The following is a 19,617-nucleotide window of genomic DNA, read 5'->3' on the forward strand; positions in this document are numbered from 1 at the left end:
GGCGGATTCTTATAGTAGGCACAACTCAGAGATATATTTATTTATTAGGTTATTTTAGTATATGTATCTCATAGCTTTGCTTGTTTCAAATAATCAAGGTAAAAGATAACGACAAACTTTTTCTAAATAGCACCTTTCATAAATTTGTACTATTTTTGTAAAATAAAATTATGACCTGAATGCAAAAACAAATTCAAACAAATTATGTCGATATAGAAAAATAATACAGAAAAATATTACCAAACGTAGTAGAACAATGTTACAAAAACGTTGGTAAAAAATATAAAACAATAACCAAGTTGACAAACCGATTTATATATTGTGATGATTGTGCCGATGTTGATGATGCATATTACTAATATAATGTGTGAAATCTATTGAAAACAGTGTCAAACAAATATCACAATAACTAAAAAATATTTAATCCCGCCTTGGCCAATTTGTTATTGGTAACCCCGGCTTAATATTTTGACAGTATTCGATGTCGGTCCGATCTTTTGATATATATGGGCATAGAATTTTTTTTAATAAATTTAATTCCGCTATGAATTATTGATATTTATCTAAAGTTTATTATATTACATTAATCTATTTTTGATAAAATATCTTCTGCCTGAACTGCTATTTTTGTGTTAATTTTTTATTTATTACGGTACGAAATCCTATCAGATATGTAGATATCAAAGTTCCATGTGATGAATCAAGTAAATCATGGTCATATAGTGAAGGGAATTCATTAGTGAGATTCACCCACGTAGGTAGATTCTGAAGAGTCTATTAAATGTTCGGATATGCACAGTCTATAGATTCCTATTTAACCCTTACAGCGCAACTTCGTCTTGTCTAAGATCCTACAGCCATTATCTTAATTTGGATCGTTATTGCTATTTTCGTGTTAGCCGGCAAAATACCATATCATAGAAACATTAGCTGTCTAATATTGCTGAATAAATTTACAACCATACGTAGAAGTTTCGAAATCAAAGTTTTGAATTACAGTTTGCATTATCTTATAAATTGAAGGAGTTTATTGTTGTTAATATATAGGAATAAATTGGTTAATAGCGAAACTTTGTTAAATGAATGGATAAAAAATGAATATTATATTTAGGGTAGGGTGGGCACAAAAGCCGAATTTGACTTTGACAATTATATTGCAAAAACCAAATTATTTATATTTCGGCAAATAACACATATCAAACAAACAACTATCTGATGTTCAGTAAAAATCAAAGCTAATTCATCATTATGGAAATATACTTTTTTACCGTTTTTCAAAAATTTATCTGATCCTTTTTACCCCATAGGCGGGGTAAAAAAGTTCAATGTCTTATATATAGATTTAAAGGAATTTTATTAAATAGAAGCTACATTTTTCAACCAATGCTCAATATAAATTTCAGAGATACACTTTTTATATAGATAAAACTGTATATAACCGTGATCTAGTATTTAGTCTTAGTATTTATTTATTTGATTTATCTCTTGTAAAATTGCTGTGTTTAACTTCATTTCATTGTTCATATATTATTTTTATTGCTTACGCCTTTACAAGGGCGAAGGTTCAGTTGGTCCTTTTTACCACTACCACCTGTAAGCTTTTATATGGGTTATATAAAAAAGCTGTTGAACCTAAGTTGAAATTAACAATACATCTTAAAAAACATTTAGGTAACGTATATCTAAAAAAATATATAAAGCTCTCGTAAACTGAACAACAGTGCTCATAGACAAAGAAACTAAAAACGAAAGAAAATACTTTTGCCATGGATTTTTAAACATTGCCGTTTATCTCCTGATAGAAACGTCTTAAATTCAGGTGAATGCTGGGTATACGTCTTTCGCCCTCTACTTTCAAATATTTTTATTAATAAAATCGTAAATTTACTTGTTTTTGAGATATCGGCGATGGATCTTTTTGCTTACGGACTTTTAACCCTGCTCTACCCTGTATCATATTATATATATATATATATATATATATATATATATATATATATATATATATATATATATATATATATATATATATATATAAGTTTTTTGAATAACTTTATGCTAACAAATCCTTCATTTTTATATCTATTTCAGCAAGAAACATTTAGTTTTTCAATTATTGGATTACACTTTTTATTTAAACGTACTTTCCGCGATGAAATGATTTATTCATCTAAAACTTCTTAACATTCAGATATGAAATCTTAAAAACAAACTTACTAAGCTGCAATGTCAAACTAGCGCACAAAATTTTGAAATGAATTCCCGTACATTTCATTCTCAGAATGTCAATTCAAGCAACTTTTATACTAATTATTTTAAGTAATTTCGTAAGGTTTACAAGTTGTACAAAACTTTTTAACCCCACTCAATCTAGATATTTAATTTCAAACTTGTTTTACTTCAACTGCGCCGCATTTCGACTTCTGCGAAAATAAAATCCGAACTAAGTGATCTGATATTTTTATGCTACATTAACACAATCTCTGTTTTGCGCTGAAAATAATTAAGTCTGACAGAGCTGAAATGTCTTTTGCAAAAGACGGGAAATAATTAAAACTAACATCAATGGTCTTGATGTTGGTAAAATTATAATTTGCAAAGTACAATTATTCTAAGGAATAGATATATCGCGGAACACTATTATTAAAATGAAAAATGTGTATCATTTGTATTCAAGAATATTTGCATGTTATGGTGAAACATTGATATTGGTCTGAACTTGTAACATCGATAATCAACATCCACCCATTTATGTCTATAAATCAACCAATTGGTTCAATATTTTTAATGTATTCTTTTTAATATTTTTATTAAAAATTACTTAAATGCTGAACAAGTATTGATGATATTTCATTCTTTAATTTTATATTGACATAGCTTTTATAATGATTTAACATTATCCAATTAATCAAACGTTTTTCTCTGCAAAAATAATAAGATAATTAAAGTGAATCTTGAAATACTTTTTTATAAATTAAAGTATCTCCTGGTTTTGCATTTAAAAAAATGATGTCATTTGATTGTATATATTGTGTGTATTTTAATTTTTTTGTAAAATTGTAAAACTAGATATCTAATCACATATATTGCATAAAATGTGGTGCATTTTATTGTACTGTTAATGACAAGTAAGGGTTGTAAGTGTTTAGAGGTCAAGTGGTTTATAAATATTTTTATGTGTCATAATATTTAAGTTCACGAATACTATACAGATGGCGCAAGAATTTACTTAATGACGTATGTTAATAACAAATATAAGAAACTTTCAATTGGCGTGCGCTCTATCTAAATGTTTATATTAAGAGCTGATACTATTAGAGATTCATTTTTTATTCATTTGAAAACATTGGCGCCCTTGGGAGCAAAAAAATTCGAAAATGTCCCTGTTATATATATATATATATATATATATATATATATATATATATATATATATATATATATATATAGTCTAATTTCTTAAAATTTTCTTTTCAGGAGATGCCTCATCGAATTTTTGATAATTTGCGCTGGTTTTTATTTTAGTGATCGTTTTGAAAAAAAATATTTTATCCGATTTTTAGTGCCAATGTAATTCTTTTTTAGTGTTTGTGCTAGTATTGTTTTAGTGCAAAGTGAGTGTGTATAATTAAGAAAAATATTTGTTATTTTATGTGTCTGTTGACTTGTGTTCACTCCAGAATAAAAGGGCGAATGTCCAGATCATAAATAAACAAAGATAAAAGTGGTCTTGAAAAGTGTTCAGATCCTGGTAGGCGTATGGTGAGTGTTTTGCAATTTTAAGCATGCATTTAATGGTATGATCAGGCAGTCGAATTCACACAATCATCTGACTAAAATTTAAAATACTAATGGAATTTTTTTAAAAAAATCACGAGGCTAATCATGTAATGTAAATGCTCAAATACCCAAAAATAATATTTTATTGTACAATAAGCCTAGAAGTTATTTTTAATCACGGAGTTAAGTTTCATTGATTTTGTGAAATCGATTGTACATGTATGTAATTTTATATTCTACATTTAATAACATTTATTTTCTAATATTTGAAAATCTGAAATTAAATGCATACATATGCATATTACTATTTATTTAATTACTTCATTTTATTGTACAACAGAATTTTCAGTATTGCATAAAACGTTATTATTTCATATTACGAACATGCTTTTTATTAATGAGTATGATTCTCTCTGAAAAAACCGATGTGATTTTATTTTATTTGTTTCAAAAAGCGTATTAATTAGAGTTGTGCAATGTTATGATTTAATTGCAATTTTTATTGCAGATTGTATTCAATTTAGTCTGTTATTTAGGGTGCATATCAGACTAGTTTAGTTCGAGTGAAATTTTAGAAATTGTTAGGAAAACAGACAAAATATGATTCAATCACTACTCAGATCATACCATTATACATTTATCTAACTCTTGTATTTATTTCAGTTCAAACAAAAATGGTTTTAGTGCAATAAAAAAGTGAGTGAAATGTTTTGAAATTTAATTAACCAGTGTGAGTGTAGTATTCTAAAATAAAAATAGCTAAAATGTTTACTCAAATCGCGTAAACTATTTCATAAATTAAAATAAAAATATTTTCATTCTAATTGGGCGTAAATTAATGTGATTCTACAAAGTGTGCTATTTGCGAAGAAATGTTCTAGGCTGAAAATCTCGAGGTAAGAAATCATAACAAAACAAATAATTTAAATTTAAAAATTTTGAACTAAAGTTTTCTTTTTTGATACATGTATGTTTTTATTTTATTTTGGAACCAGAGTTGGATATACAGATGCATATAGATATAACAATATATTAAATGTCAATCAATTTCATTGTCTTAATAGTCGAAAATAGAATAATTAAATCCACAAATATTTTTTTTCGTTTATAATATAGGGTACGGCGGTGCACAAGGGTTTTACTCTCAGTAATTATACTGTCTAAACTTAATGAACTGCATGAAGAAATAACATGCATGAGAAAACAACTATCAAACTATGTTCTGTGAAAATTTCAGTTAAATTCTAATTATAAAAATGTGTTAATACTGTTTTTCTAAAATTTGTCATTTGTCCTTTTTTGCCCCATGGGCGGGTTAAGAAAGGACGACCAGGAGACAAACAGATCCAACGTCTTTTTTTATTTAGAAAATATTTTACAAAATAATAGCCACATTACTTGACCAATATAAAATACAAATATTATGAGAACATTTTTTACAAAGAATCTTTTGTATATAACCTCGATCTGGTATTTTTTGAAAAATATTCATCAACAGAGGTCGAACTACTGTTAATTTAATTCATTTCTTGCAAAAAAGTTTAATGTTAATTTAATTCATTTCTTTGCAATTTTTTTTTAATCACTATTATTTATTAATTACACATTTGTCAAAGTAAAGATTTAGTTGGTCGTTTTTACTCCACCCACATGTAAGCTTTTATTAGGTTATATAAACTAGCTGTAAGTGGAATTCTGTCTTAAGGCAATTAAGGCATCGTGCCTTAAGGCAAATTGCTGGAACTTCCCGTACCAAAAATTATTAATTTTTTAAAATCGATTAACATTTTTTAAAAAAATGTACTTTGAAAAAATAAGATTTTTGAGAAACTATATATATGGACAAAAAATTACTTTTTTTTGAAAAAAAAAAAATTTTTTTAATTTTTTTTTTTTTGAAAAAAAATTTTTTTTTAATTTTTATTTTTTGAAAAAAAAATTTTTTTTCTTTATTTTGACATATTGTGGAAGATCTGAACTTTTTTTTCAAAGCTATCAGTACGATTACTGATTTAACTGCATAGGGACAAAATATGAAGCGCGTAAGCGCCGCGTCGCTGTCTAACGCATAAGCATTGGTACGGAACCCATAGGAATGTTAACAAAATGTATATTTATTGTTAAAATCTCTATAAAATGTCTGATAATTTGATGTGCATATGTCTAATGATCATTTTTGACCGCCAAATGGCTAATTTTTTTACTTTTTCCTCCATATCTCCGAAACCGCTAGACCTACCTTAATGAAAATTTTATCGATTCTTCATCTTGTCAATACAAGTGAAATGTTTTTTGAATTATTTAAATCGGACGCTCTGTTCTTTTAAAAACTGAGTTACCGTTTTCGGCACTTTTTGCCCCGTATCTTCGGAACGGCTAGACCTGCCTTCGCCAAAAACTAATCAGCACGTCTCCTTATCAATACCAATCGAATGTTTTTTGAATTATTCAAATCGGTTGATCCGTGTTCCCGAAATCGTCGACGAAAATTTGTATCCGCACATACATACACACACGTACATACATACACACACACATACACACACACACACACACATACATCCATTTTTTCTAAGGTATGCCAAAATGTTCAGAAACCTTTGAAACGTAAAGATATATGAAAAATTTCATTTTCGATTTTTTTGCGATTACTATAACTTGCCCTACGGGAGTTAAAAAATTTGAATCTTACCTAGAAATAACAATACTACCAAACAATTAATGTATACCTAAAAATAATATTCTGGTATCATGTATTATATACGAGAGCTCAAAACCAAAAAAAACTACCAACAAAAAAAAGTTTGTTGGTATGAATATTGACAGCAAGGTTGTGAGAATTAAGGTAGTGTCTGGTTACACATTATTTGCTTTTTACTTTAAAATAGTATTATCAAATAATTATATTTATTTATATTTTATTTAGTTTTGTGATAATCATGGTGGACTATTTAACCAGCTGACCTTTTAGCCCCGATCTACCATATAAAGCTAATAAAATTTCTACTTACGAGTTTCAGCCATATGTTCGTGATCAATAACTGGTTCTTCTCATCCTGTAAATAGAAATAATACGATTAGAAAATATAATAAATACATACAAAATTGTCGAAACTAACAAAATAACTCAAAATTATGTTTTTACAAGATCATAGAACTTACTAGTGTAATTTGTATTATTCTAATGGATATTTTCATTGGATATTTTAGCAAAATCATAAATAAATTAGCGATTCGATTTAACTAAATTAAGCCATAGTAGTGTTCGGTACTTGTAATAAATTTTCATAATTTCATTTCGTTTCCCAAATGACCTGATAGCGAATTTGAAGTAGGTCAGTCAGATCAATGTGGTAAGAGCAATAACTGGGACGAAGCAAAAAATGATAAACAAAACAATGTCAAATAAATTTGAAATATCGTTTTTTCGTAGCTGTGATTCTAGAAATGCCGTTTGTACAGAAGTAATGGAAGTTTTATAACTTTCTACAGAAACATTAACTCTGTATAGAGTGAAAGGCATGTATCATTTTTCATATTCTGTTTGAAAGCAACGGAAATTCAACTTTGCTCAAAATTTAGTGTATATTCAACTAAGAAATATGAATATTATCAATACTATCTATCATACTTTGTTTATAAGATTTACTAAAATTCAAACTGTATATTAGCTAAGTTGCAGAAACTTCATGTAAATTGCAGTTAATTTATAAACTCGATATACTACATGATACTTGATATTACCTCAACTAATTGATATAGTACGATATATCGTATATGTAATAAGTAGTGAAAGTTTAAAGATTGGATTTCAAGTTAATTAAGTAAACGATGTGCTACAAGTCAAAAATATTCTATTTTCTGTGAATCATAATTATTGCTATTTATCTGCGATTATGAAATATATTCACCTTTACCTAGACTTGTTAAATTCCTCGTCAAAAATTTAACTTGGATTTTGATTGAAGCAATTTTGTTATATATGATGAAATATTAGATATTTGATTTAAGGCTATAATTGTAAAGAAAATTTTAAAATATCTAGGATATAAAAACTATGAAACTGTGTTTGGTACATTTCTGAAATAATTGCATTTAACATGAGTTCTGTTTCTCATAAATATTACGCTCTAAAATATTAACACTTAATAAAACTTTGCTTTTACAAAATTTATAGTTCTGCTTTATTTTTAAACATAGACATTTTTATATACAAATTGCATATATTAATAATTCTTTAAACACTTATTCTCACAAAGAATACCATATTTCGATTTGATTAAAATATCAATCTATAATGCTTTTCATGAAACAAGATGATGGTTCTGTATTATTTTTGAATATCAATATTTTAGTATAAACATTCAAATAATTTAAACAAACATCTGAATATTTTATGTAAACCTTTTCTCGTAAGGTGAATACCAAGTTTATTTATTACTATTCTTCAGCAAATTGGTTAGAATTTTACTTTTTAAAATCGAAATTTAAAGTTAAAATCAAAATAATTTTGTTTTACATAAGCATTTTGATATAAAAATCTAAATATTATAACAACACTTTTAAATATTTTTGCAAACATTTTCTTAAAATGCGTCTATTAATTTAGTAATTTGGTTAAAAGTCTATTTTAGAATACTATTATATAACTATATTAACTGTTAATGCAGAGTATTTTAAATACCATAGTATGTATTTATGAATCGTGGGTTAAATCGTACATCACCGATATCTCAAAAACAATTAAAGTTAAGAATTTTTTTAACAACAATATTTAACAATAACAACAACAGGGGGGAAATGAACACTGCCATCATCTAACTTCTTTCAAGGTCGTCATTATTCAGTAAAATTCCTATAAAAGTAAAAATAAGACATTGGACTTGTTTGCCCCTGGTCATCCTATTTTATACCGTCTATGGAGTAAATAGAATAAGGTGACAAATTTTTGAAGAACAGCAAAAAGAACACATTTCTACAATTCTGAATTAACTGGGAGCTTTACTCAATTTAGTCAAATATTGGTTTGTTCGATATGTGATATTTGTTGTGATATAATTGACTTGTTTTTCACAATATATTTGCTTAGAGTCAAATTAGACCTTTATGCCCTGTCCTACTCTACTTAGTATTTCTGATCTCTATTGTTTTACAAACTGCTGCAAAAAATATTACCTACTATGTATCACTAATCTGATCTATATACAAACAATTGCAGAAACATTTCCACGAAACAAAATCATATTTTTTTCCTGGAATATTTTGGAACGATATAAAAACACAGAATTAATATAAATATTATTAAAGAGATAAATACACTTTAAATGTTAGCGCATTGCGCTCATGGGGTTTTTATATCTGCCAGCAGTTCATATATTGGTCCTTCGGGAATATTTTTAAATTGTCTTTTTAATTCATTCCACTCGCAGTGTGTACGACTGTCAACCGAAGCAGAAATATTGCGAAATATAAATGTTGTACAAATGATATAAAATTAGAATTATCTAGCTATTTTAAAAAACTCGAAGCAATAAATGATGCGAAGAAAAATCAATATTCATTATATGTAATCAGTGTAATGTGATTTTTCCATTGATGCATTGTGTTCAAATTTTCGGTCATTATATACAGTCATAAGGTGATTATTAGATCGGATTGCCATCATGTTAAATGAAAAATCAATATTCATTATATGTAATCAGTGTAATGTGATTTTTCCATTGATGCATTGTGTTCAAATTTTCGGTCATTATATACAGTCATAAGGTGATTATTAGATCGGATTGCCATCATGTTAAATGACTTAAATATGATTCAAAATAATAAATATACTGTATTTATGGATACACAAAAAATCAGTTACTTTTAATTAATTTTTTTAAATAAGACATTTTTAGTAGGACTTTATCATTCGATCATGTGGTATATTTTTATCTCTACATTTTTTGTTTATAAGCCTCGTACAAAATTCTGTTAAATATTCTTTATATTTAACTTATTATTAGTAAAAGTAAACACTTGTGCTAGACGTTCGAAAAGTTCGTTATCGTAGTTTTTGCTAATTTTCGTAAAATTGAAAATGTAAGTTCGAAATTCTTAATGACAGATGTCGTTTTAGCACCCACGAAGTTTGCATTCGGAAATTCTCCAAATCATGACATATTGCATTATATAATTTTTTTTATATATTTGATGAATAGTTGTAATTTTATTATAAAGTAATTGCAACAGTTCAGTTTAAACCAATACTAACCCAAAAACCCGGAACATTCCGGGACAAAAGATCAAAGCTTAGGACAAATGTTGCTTTTAGAAAAACTCGGGACACACGATAAAAATCCGGGACTGTCCTGGTTAAACCGGAACGAATAGTCACCTTACCTCGAAAAAAAGTTGCATGAACTTCCAGACATGTGTAAATAATTGACTTAATTAGTAAGAAGTCAATGTAATAATTTCTGAGTGATCCATTAGTACACCTCGAGTTACTATACGGCAACCTATAATGTTATAAACTAATGCACATTATTCAATTTTGTACATTTTTTTTATTATAAATTATTGAAAAACAAACACACATTTAACACATACACGAAGAATTTTCTAAATTTGCGTCTGATTCGCTTGAATTTAAATTAATTTTTATAATTGAACCATTTTTGTAAGACTGCAATAATTTAGTTTATTCATTAAGATCTGATGCTCCACCGTCATACAAAGATTCATTAAAGAAGTCGAAAAATCAATTACAAAAAAATGCCCCACCCGATATTTGCCAAGAACTGATTAACGCAATTTTTAAAACATATCTTTCGAGTAGTTATTGAATTTTTGATATTGATTCATGACTTTTGGCTGAAACGCGGATGAAAAATTTTACGCTGTTTTACCAATTCTAAAGTAAGGGCTCTGCCGATCGTATCAAAAAATTAACCAATGCGAATGCTTATCAGTTTCCTGTAATGGCCTTAAGCTTTTTGAAACATATCTTTCGAGTAGTTATTGAATTTTTGATATTGATTCATGACTTTTGGCTGAAACGCGGATGAAAAATTTTACGCTGTTTTACCAATTCTAAAGTAAGGGCTCTGCCGATCGTATCAAAAAATTAACCAATGCGAATGCTTATCAGTTTCCTGTAATGGCCTTAAGCTTTTTGAATCGATTCAGCCGATTTTGAGAAAACGTCGGCGGAAGGTCAAATATTGGCTCAATTATACATATATACATACTTTTTCCAAATTTAGTCTCAGTTGATTCAGAATGACCTGCAACGCCGAGAAAACACTAAATAGACAAATTAAAGATAGTACATTGCCTATACAACCTATTACTGGTAAACTATTAGTACTTATATATTATGAAAAAACTTGTTTATATTTAATGGTTTGTTGCATTTTTGTTGTTAAAATATATTTCCGTTTCCAGAATTCTACAAAAAATCTTTGAGTTTAAATCCTTGATGGAGAATGAAAATTTATAAAAATGCTACATAAAAATAACAACCCCTGGGGAGTGCCCTGGTGCTTTCACACAGATCATTACACATTGATTTCATGGCGCAGATAGTGAATGCGAGCACTTCATCAACTTGTAACGCGAGACCATCAACTGTTATTTCCTGCGAAACCGAAAAACCACCGGCACCCAAACATTTTCAAATTCAATAATTCAATTATTGAAATTGTATTATTTACTCCGACTATTTATACGACATACTTTTTTTTTTTGTTCTAAACTTTGTTAGCGACTCACAGTTTTGAGTTTGTAACATTTGGAGTTTGTGTGGGCCGCCGGTGGTCAATATGATTCGGGACTCGCTGTTTCCACTTCGCTGATACATTAAAATCTCAGTATCTACCTTGCTCTATAGAGTCTATAGTATCAAATTGAAGGCTCATAGGCCGGTTATATAGAGAAGCTAATTATTTTTGACAGATACATTTAGATATGATTATTTTTGGTATGCATATATTTATTGTCAATCAAAATTTAAATTATTTTTTAAGACAATATGCTGGTCTTTATGCCTTTGAAGAGCTTATCTTCAATGACATTTTATTTTTGATGGTATCACCATTTTTTTTTTAATTTTTGAGTAGGAGATTCCTCACTCAATTCGTTTAAATATTTATTTGGATGACCTGGTAGATATAATTTTAATATATAAAATAGTATTTTTTTTATTTTTACCTTGAAAAATTCATAATAAATCGATAGTGCTTTGAAGATAAAAAACACATTGGGACTATTTCGATATCTAACCACCTGCAGAATATATTATAGTTTGTTAATTTTATAGATATTTTATGGATCATTCAGCAAGTGAAATAGAAAAATATCAAATATTATTTATAGATATAATTTGTTGCATGTTTGAATGTAATTTATATAAACAAAAATGTTAAAGCAAAGAATAGATCCAAAAGTTTTTATGAGAATTTCTCTGTCTCGCACATACATTTATTAATTGTTTTTTAACTATCTTTATAGATATATGTTAAGAACTAACACAGTGGATGTTCTCACTAATTGTTATTATATTCATTCATACTTCATAATTGTATTGATGGTGTAGGGTAGGGAGAGGCACAAAGGTCAATTTTTTTCTATTTTTCTAAAATTTGTCATTTGTCTTTTTTACTCTATGGGATGAAATGGCACAGCCAGCAAAACAAATCCAAACAGATCCAATGTCTTATTTTTAATTTCAAAGGGACTTTAAGAAATATTAGCTACATTACTCAACTAAGGCAAACTAGAAATTTCATTTCAACATTTTTTACAAGGATAACACTTTATAAAAAGTTGATCAGGTATTTTGTCTCCTGATGCCAACGTCGTGATCATTAAGGTGATGGCTAAAACATTGCTGGTAAAAATTTCTAACTTTACTTGTTTTTGAGATATTGGTGGTGGACCTTTTTCCTCTCGGAAATTTAAACCCTGCTTTACTCTATATATTTCAAATTTGTATTTTTGACCTCATTTCTCGCAGCAATGAGCACTTAAAACGGCACCCCAACTCCAACAAATAGTTCTTTATTATTATTTTTGTTTGTTTCAAATGGAATAATAATTCTAAATAATCTAAATAATAATTTTTCATCATATATATTAATTATTTTAATAGATTATGTTTTCAATAGCCTTCAATACTTCTATCTTATTTAAGTATTCAATTTGAGTTATCTGCTTATTCGATTTATAATTATTTATTAATATATATAAAAACATACTTAGCTGAAAAGAGTTTTGAAATAATATATGTGGTTGATTTTGAAAAAGGACTAGGTTAGCTTATATCCTTTCAGAAAAATATTTTCCATCTAATTTAGATCTAGAAAATCTGTTATTTGGATTGTCATAGACAAAAAGCTTGAAATTTACTCTAACGGCAGCCTCGAGTTTGACATCATTGCTGTATTGGTACACAATTAGGTATATGAGTATATATATATATATATATATATATATATATATATATATATATATATATATAAAGGTACATTTGAAATCGATTTATTCGGCATAACGGCCCGTTTTTACTTGCGTTTCTAAATAACCCCATTAGGTAGATTGTGTTGATGGAATCATATATAAAATATATATTTACGTTTATGTAAGGGTGGTGTCACTAAAACTGACTAATTTATGCTTGTACTATTACATAACAATAATTGAGATTTGTATTCTCAGAATCTAAAAGAAATAATGAGGGATTAGGTAGTCTCATTATGTTCCTCTAATGAAACTTATAAATAGTTTAGTGAAATATTTTTCTTGTTATTTGAATCTGCTAATTTTACCCAGCACAACATCAATTTTCTTAGTATATCCGTTCCAATACTTAGATCTCGACATGATTTATAGTAACAATATACTATGCAAAAATAGTTTTTCATATTAACAGAAACATTATAATATTTCATATACTTGTTTTCTTAAATAATGTAACTAGATGAATACAATGATTTGTATAATTTTTTTTATATAAATTACATTCTGTGCAGAAGACAATTGGTACAACATAATTTCATATGAATAAATCATAATAATTTTATTCCAAAATTCTAGATATTGTTTTATAGTAATAAAAATAAAAACATTTTGCTCAACATGTATTTATATATATTTCTTCCTATTGCATTTTCTTCACATTTATCAATATGTTATCAATATGTTATATGTTTTATTATCAATTATTCAGGTGATGATAAAACAATTAAGTACTAACAAAATTATTCTTTTCTTTGGGTTTTTGGCTCAATTTATCAGATTTATCCAGATACCGTCTATAAATTAGTAAAATTAATAAATAATAAATTATGAAGCCGAGCTAGTAGTACATATGGAATTCACTTTAAAAAATTGCCGTTCAACGTATTTTTGGAATGTTCAATATTGATAAATTCATTTTTTTTACTCTTACTCTTACAAAAAGAATTATAGAATTAGAACAATGAATCTATTTATTTCAGAAATTGGGCCAAAATTTGTTACAAAGATCTGCTATTATATTTAGTACTACATGATTGCAGAATTAAATTTGTATGGTATTTCTTGTTATAATACAAATCAATATATGTTTACATCATTTATTTATTTTCAGATGGGAATATATTTTGAAGTGAAAATAATTCTCCTCGGTTTTACTGCTATAATTAAAATATATAATCAGTGTTATAAAAAAGAACAACCACTTAGCTGGCTTCTAATAAAAATTGTTTCAAATATATAGCACATCCCTATTGGGTTGCCTTGGAAAAATCCACGGAGTTGAGCGAAAATATCACAACAATATCATCACAACTTTGCATGTTACATCTGATTACTCTTTAATGAAACACAAAAAAACTTGTGTATTTGAAGTTAATGTATTGAAGTTGTGTATTTGAAATTTTATGAAACTCTATCATACTGAGCTTATAGAGATTGCATTTTTGGAGATTGGATATATGATGGTCTGGTGAGAAAAATGGCTATATTATGAGCGTTCGTTTGTTCTAATTAGAGAAAATGATCTAAGTTATAAAGTTATGCGTAACTTAAATCATTGATATTCGCACAACAACTCGTCTTCGGGTGCAAATAAATTGCTAACATGGCGTTCATTACTTCTTGTTAAATGTTGATACTTCGTGATTAGCATATTTATTAAAGAGAGTCTCGGCTAGGCTATCTCAACCTCGGTTTTCGCCTTAATTATTTATGTTTACAATGTCAGAAATTAATTCGACGTATTGTCGTAATAAATTATGCAAGTCATAAATATTCAGTAGACCGCCAAGACACTTTATCTTGTTTATGCATAATTATAATGCATTAGGGTACTTTACGCAAACATTACGGAGAAGCGCCTCCAACTGTATGCAGTGTATATAGGTGGTTCTAGTATGGATCCAGTCGAAACGATACTCTCAAATTCAAGATATGACGTTATATTAAAATTTTAGGAATCCGCATCCACAAAAATGTATCAAAAAATTTTAATATAACTCTTCGGTTTGCTAGCAATCCTAAGTAAGGGTAAGTCATAGTAATTCGTCCGAAAATCAAAACTAAACATTTTTGCATATCTTCACTGTTCAGAGGTTTCTAAACATAATGGTATACCCTAGAAAAAATAGATATGTGTGTTTGCTTTGTGTGAATACTATTTTTTGTCCACGATATCGGGTGCACGGATCAACCGATTTGAATGGTTCAAACAACATTCGATTCCTACTGATGGGGAGATGTGCTGATTAGTTTTTGGCAAAAGCAGGTCCAGCCGTTACGGAGATACGGAGCAAAGAGCGCATAAAATACAATACGAGTTTTTGAATATCCGATTTGAATGATCTAAAAACATTCAATTTGTAATGATTGGGAGAAGAAGCTTGGGAGAGGTAATTATTTTTGGGCAAAGGCAGGTCCAGCCATTCCGTAGATATAGAGCTAAATGTGCAAAAAATGGTTGTATTTCAGAGAGAACTAAACATCCGATTTGAATGATTTAAAAGACCTATTGCTTGTATTGACGAAACGATGTTTTTTGGAAAAGCTTTTTTTTTTAATTCTCAAAATTTTTTTTTTTTTGAACATCAAATATATTTCGGATTTAAATTTTAAATTTATCTAAAATTCCAAAGCTCACTTGTGTACTTGAGATATATAATTTAAACTTTGCAATTCAGTTTATATAACTCTAGAAATATGAGATAGGATGATCAAATATGGTTTGCCAATGTATCTAGCATTTAGAAATGAACCTTCCTTATAGAAATGAAGTAATTGCTGATTAATAAATTCTATAATATTCGTTCACATAGTGGATTATCTTGAACAATGCCTAAACAAATATTGTTTTCAAAACTTCACTCATCATGTAATTGTGTTTGAAGAACTACATGTAATCAAAATTAACATAAATTCATTGACTGCTTTTTTTTACTTTTATATTTTTTATTTTTTAGGGCAAAATTTTCTTCTTATTCAGACATTTTTCATTAAATTAAGATTTGTACTACGATGTAACTTTAAAATGTTTATTTATCTATGCTGGTTTTCTTGTTGACATCAGTTCGCATACAACGTTGATGCCGGTACGCATACAACAACAGATCTTTATTCACATACGCGACGACTTATCACAATCGACCCGTATAGAAATGATATAATCGAGAGCGAATGACGAATCATTGGCATTCGGCTTTTATCTTATCCTATTTGCCGTAACGGACTTCCGTTGCAATTGTACGAATTTACACCCTAGTCGCGCTTAAAGAAGTTTTACTTCAAAAATTAAAACCTTATCATATAGCATAAAATGGTGCGTAGAATGATTAAAACGGTAATTTTATTAATAAGACCAATTTCTGTATTTCACAATTGTTCATTCATATCTGGATTACGTATTATAAAATATATAGAGAAAATTCGATTTTGTGAAATGTGTTTATCAGCTATCGTTTCATGTTACCGCCCACTGACGGGTTTTACAACACTGTTTCTACGTGATGTGAATGAATTCGCGTATCTTTTATATATTATTTAGGTATATTTCCGGACCCGTTTTTTGTAAATTGAACGCTGAAAATGTTAGGGAGCTTTTAAAACATATAACCGAATATGGGGTATCCACCTAAACACCTAGATTGTGGAAAAGCTAACGCGTTCATGTGTTACTAAGGACTAAATTATAGCAAACACACCAAGGTTACATTTTATTTATCATCATTTATGTTTTGATTGTTCATAGAAGTATGATGACTTCTGAAAAATGAATTAATCACCAGATAAATGATGATAATTTTTTCCAAAAGAATTAACGAATGCTTTTGAATAAAATAATTTTCAACTTTAAACAGTTACATCCATTTCTATGACTCAAAGAGACACCAACGCAGATAAAGTAATCTCATTAAGTATTCTTAATCCACAGCACAGTTACTGATAAATTATAATAGTTCTGTAAAATCTTAAAGATTTAATCTACATCCAACATTTAATAATTACATCAAGACTGAATGCATGCAAATTATCTCGGGAGGTTGAATTAATTTTCATTAAGATACACAGAACCTTTGGCCCACGCTTTGATAAAAATATGATTAAAAATTTCACAAAATTTAAAATATTTTATATTTTTTACAAGATATTTTATTCATACTATCTTTTCAAAATTGTTTCAAAGAACAAATAACAAAACTTTATAAATTTATTTTAATTGTATAGAAGTTCAAAAATATAATTTGTTCTGTATTCAATTTATTCGTAATTATCATCATTTCTAAATAGAATGTTTTATAATAAGATATGATACAACAATATTATACACTAAAATTATTAAATAAAAAATTCAAGAGGTACAATTGTTTCATTTAAATTTCTGTGGGTAATGCCAACAAAAAACTTTGAATTTGAGCTTCTGAACATTTGTAAAAAAATAAGTAAGCATTTATATAGAAAATTGTTAGATTTTGGTTAAATACTTGATTTTGCTTTTGAAGATTGAGCAAGCAAGACGTCGTAGACTCCTTGCTAGTCAAATTGATTTTTGGAATAAAACATTAATTGAATTAAATTGCTCAAATTCAAATTCAAGTGTAATGCTTTTAGTTGATTTTCACATGTAAACAAGTGTATTATCTGTGTTTTCAATATGTTGTTTCGAATTATAAAACAATAATTATTTATATGTGATGTCTGGTAAAAACATTAAGCTAAAGGGCATTGGCGTGTTGCGTGTTGTTTTCGTGCAACGGAATTGGTCCCACCTTAGTATTTGAATGATTTTTAAACCATTTTATAGGTATTATTGAGAAAATTCGATATACCATATTTTAAATCTGTAGCTCATAATTTGGCTGAGATATCATTTAAAATATGTGAAAGTGGCTCCTTATTTCAAAGTCGTTTTTTTATAGCAACTGTAAAAGATTTTGACAAACAAATAACGTTATTCTTTTCACATGGTTGTTATCAATATAGTATATTGTTAATAACAAATATTGTTTAATAATTATTTTTAGTGCATGAAAAAGTAAAAATATTTTTTGTTATGAATTTTCGAGTAGTGCGGTTGTTTGGAATAATTTTTAATTAGCATCATTAAAAAGGATAAACAATTTTCTTTGACTGTCCAAAATTTTATTTGATTTAATGTGGTAGAATACATTCAAAAGTAGAAAAAATCTGAGCAAGTGCTGCACGCTCGCGTTTCTATAACACCCGTGTAAGTCTCTGATTTGCAATCATTAAATTTATCAAATCATATAAAATTTTTAATCTGATTAGTTTTCAGATTGGCGATCCATCTGTATTCCATAAGGTAATTCTAAACTAATATATGCATAATTTTCGATTTATACATAAAGTTTGATGAAACTAACATTCAATAACATGGTTCGTGCATATTTGATATGTAGAGTTATTTGCATAAAATACTTGTTTGATGTGAAAGCTTACTTAGGATAGATAGAATAAATTATAACTTTTGCATTACATTATTTAAATAGACAAACCGACTAATGAAATCATCAGCCCCATTTATTTCTTCACAAATGTATAAACAGAATCATCGAATTTTTTTATACAAAACTTAACAGTTTCACCCTGGCAAAGGTGTAAACTATTAAAAATAGTAAATGAAAAATTAAATTAATTTAATAAAAAAAATTGCACTAGATCAATTAAATATTTAGTTATTCTAGCTCTGCTGATGAATATTTTTGACGTAGTACCAGATCAAGGTTATATACAGTTTTATCTCTGTAAAACATGTACCTATGAATTTTATATTTTGCAATAGTTGACTAATGTTGCTATTATATTTCGTAAAATCTCTTTAAAATTAAAAATAAAACATTAGACCTATGTGCCCCCTGGCACACCGTTTTTACCTAGCCTATAGGATCAGGTGACAATTGAAAAAACAGTAAAAAAATATTTCTAAAATATGAAATAGCTGGGAGTTTTACTGAAGATAGTCCGATAGTTGTTCGTTTGATATGTGTTATTTGTTTTGATATAATTGGTTTGGTTTTCAAAATACGAGTGCTCAAGGTCAAATTGAACTTTAGTGCCCAGCACTACCCTAACGAAGATTTTAGTTATTTTTCTACTATCTTTATAATTAAATTAAATGCAGGATTGTGTTTTTGTATTATCTCATGCGTAGAAATATATACATTCTATTTTTTCTCAATGAGTATCTTCTTTACATAATTTGTTGTAATTACTATTAATTTTTAGTGAAATTCAACTATGAATATTGACTTCATTTACAATAACATTTAAGTCTCATTATTCAAATATCATTAGTATAAGAGTTTGTGCATTCAGTCCTATCAG

General features: G+C 27.7%; 1 protein-coding gene across 1 annotated transcript in view; it reads right to left on the reverse strand.

The window, feature by feature from the left end:
- LOC113376816 (neuronal acetylcholine receptor subunit alpha-7) overlaps window positions 1-19,617 on the reverse strand; it is a 415,073-nt gene that overhangs the window by 244,986 nt on the left and 150,470 nt on the right. Inside the window, exon 2 of the mRNA XM_026616883.1 lies at window positions 6,792-6,836. Within this exon, the coding sequence (XP_026472668.1) occupies window positions 6,792-6,836 (45 nt within the window). The remainder of the gene's footprint in view (window positions 1-6,791; window positions 6,837-19,617) is intronic.

This window comes from Ctenocephalides felis, unplaced genomic scaffold (assembly GCF_003426905.1).
Source record: "Ctenocephalides felis isolate EL2017-DRISC unplaced genomic scaffold, ASM342690v1 CF-g0.4_SCAFFOLD_01886, whole genome shotgun sequence".
Lineage (NCBI taxonomy): Eukaryota > Metazoa > Arthropoda > Insecta > Siphonaptera > Pulicidae > Ctenocephalides > Ctenocephalides felis.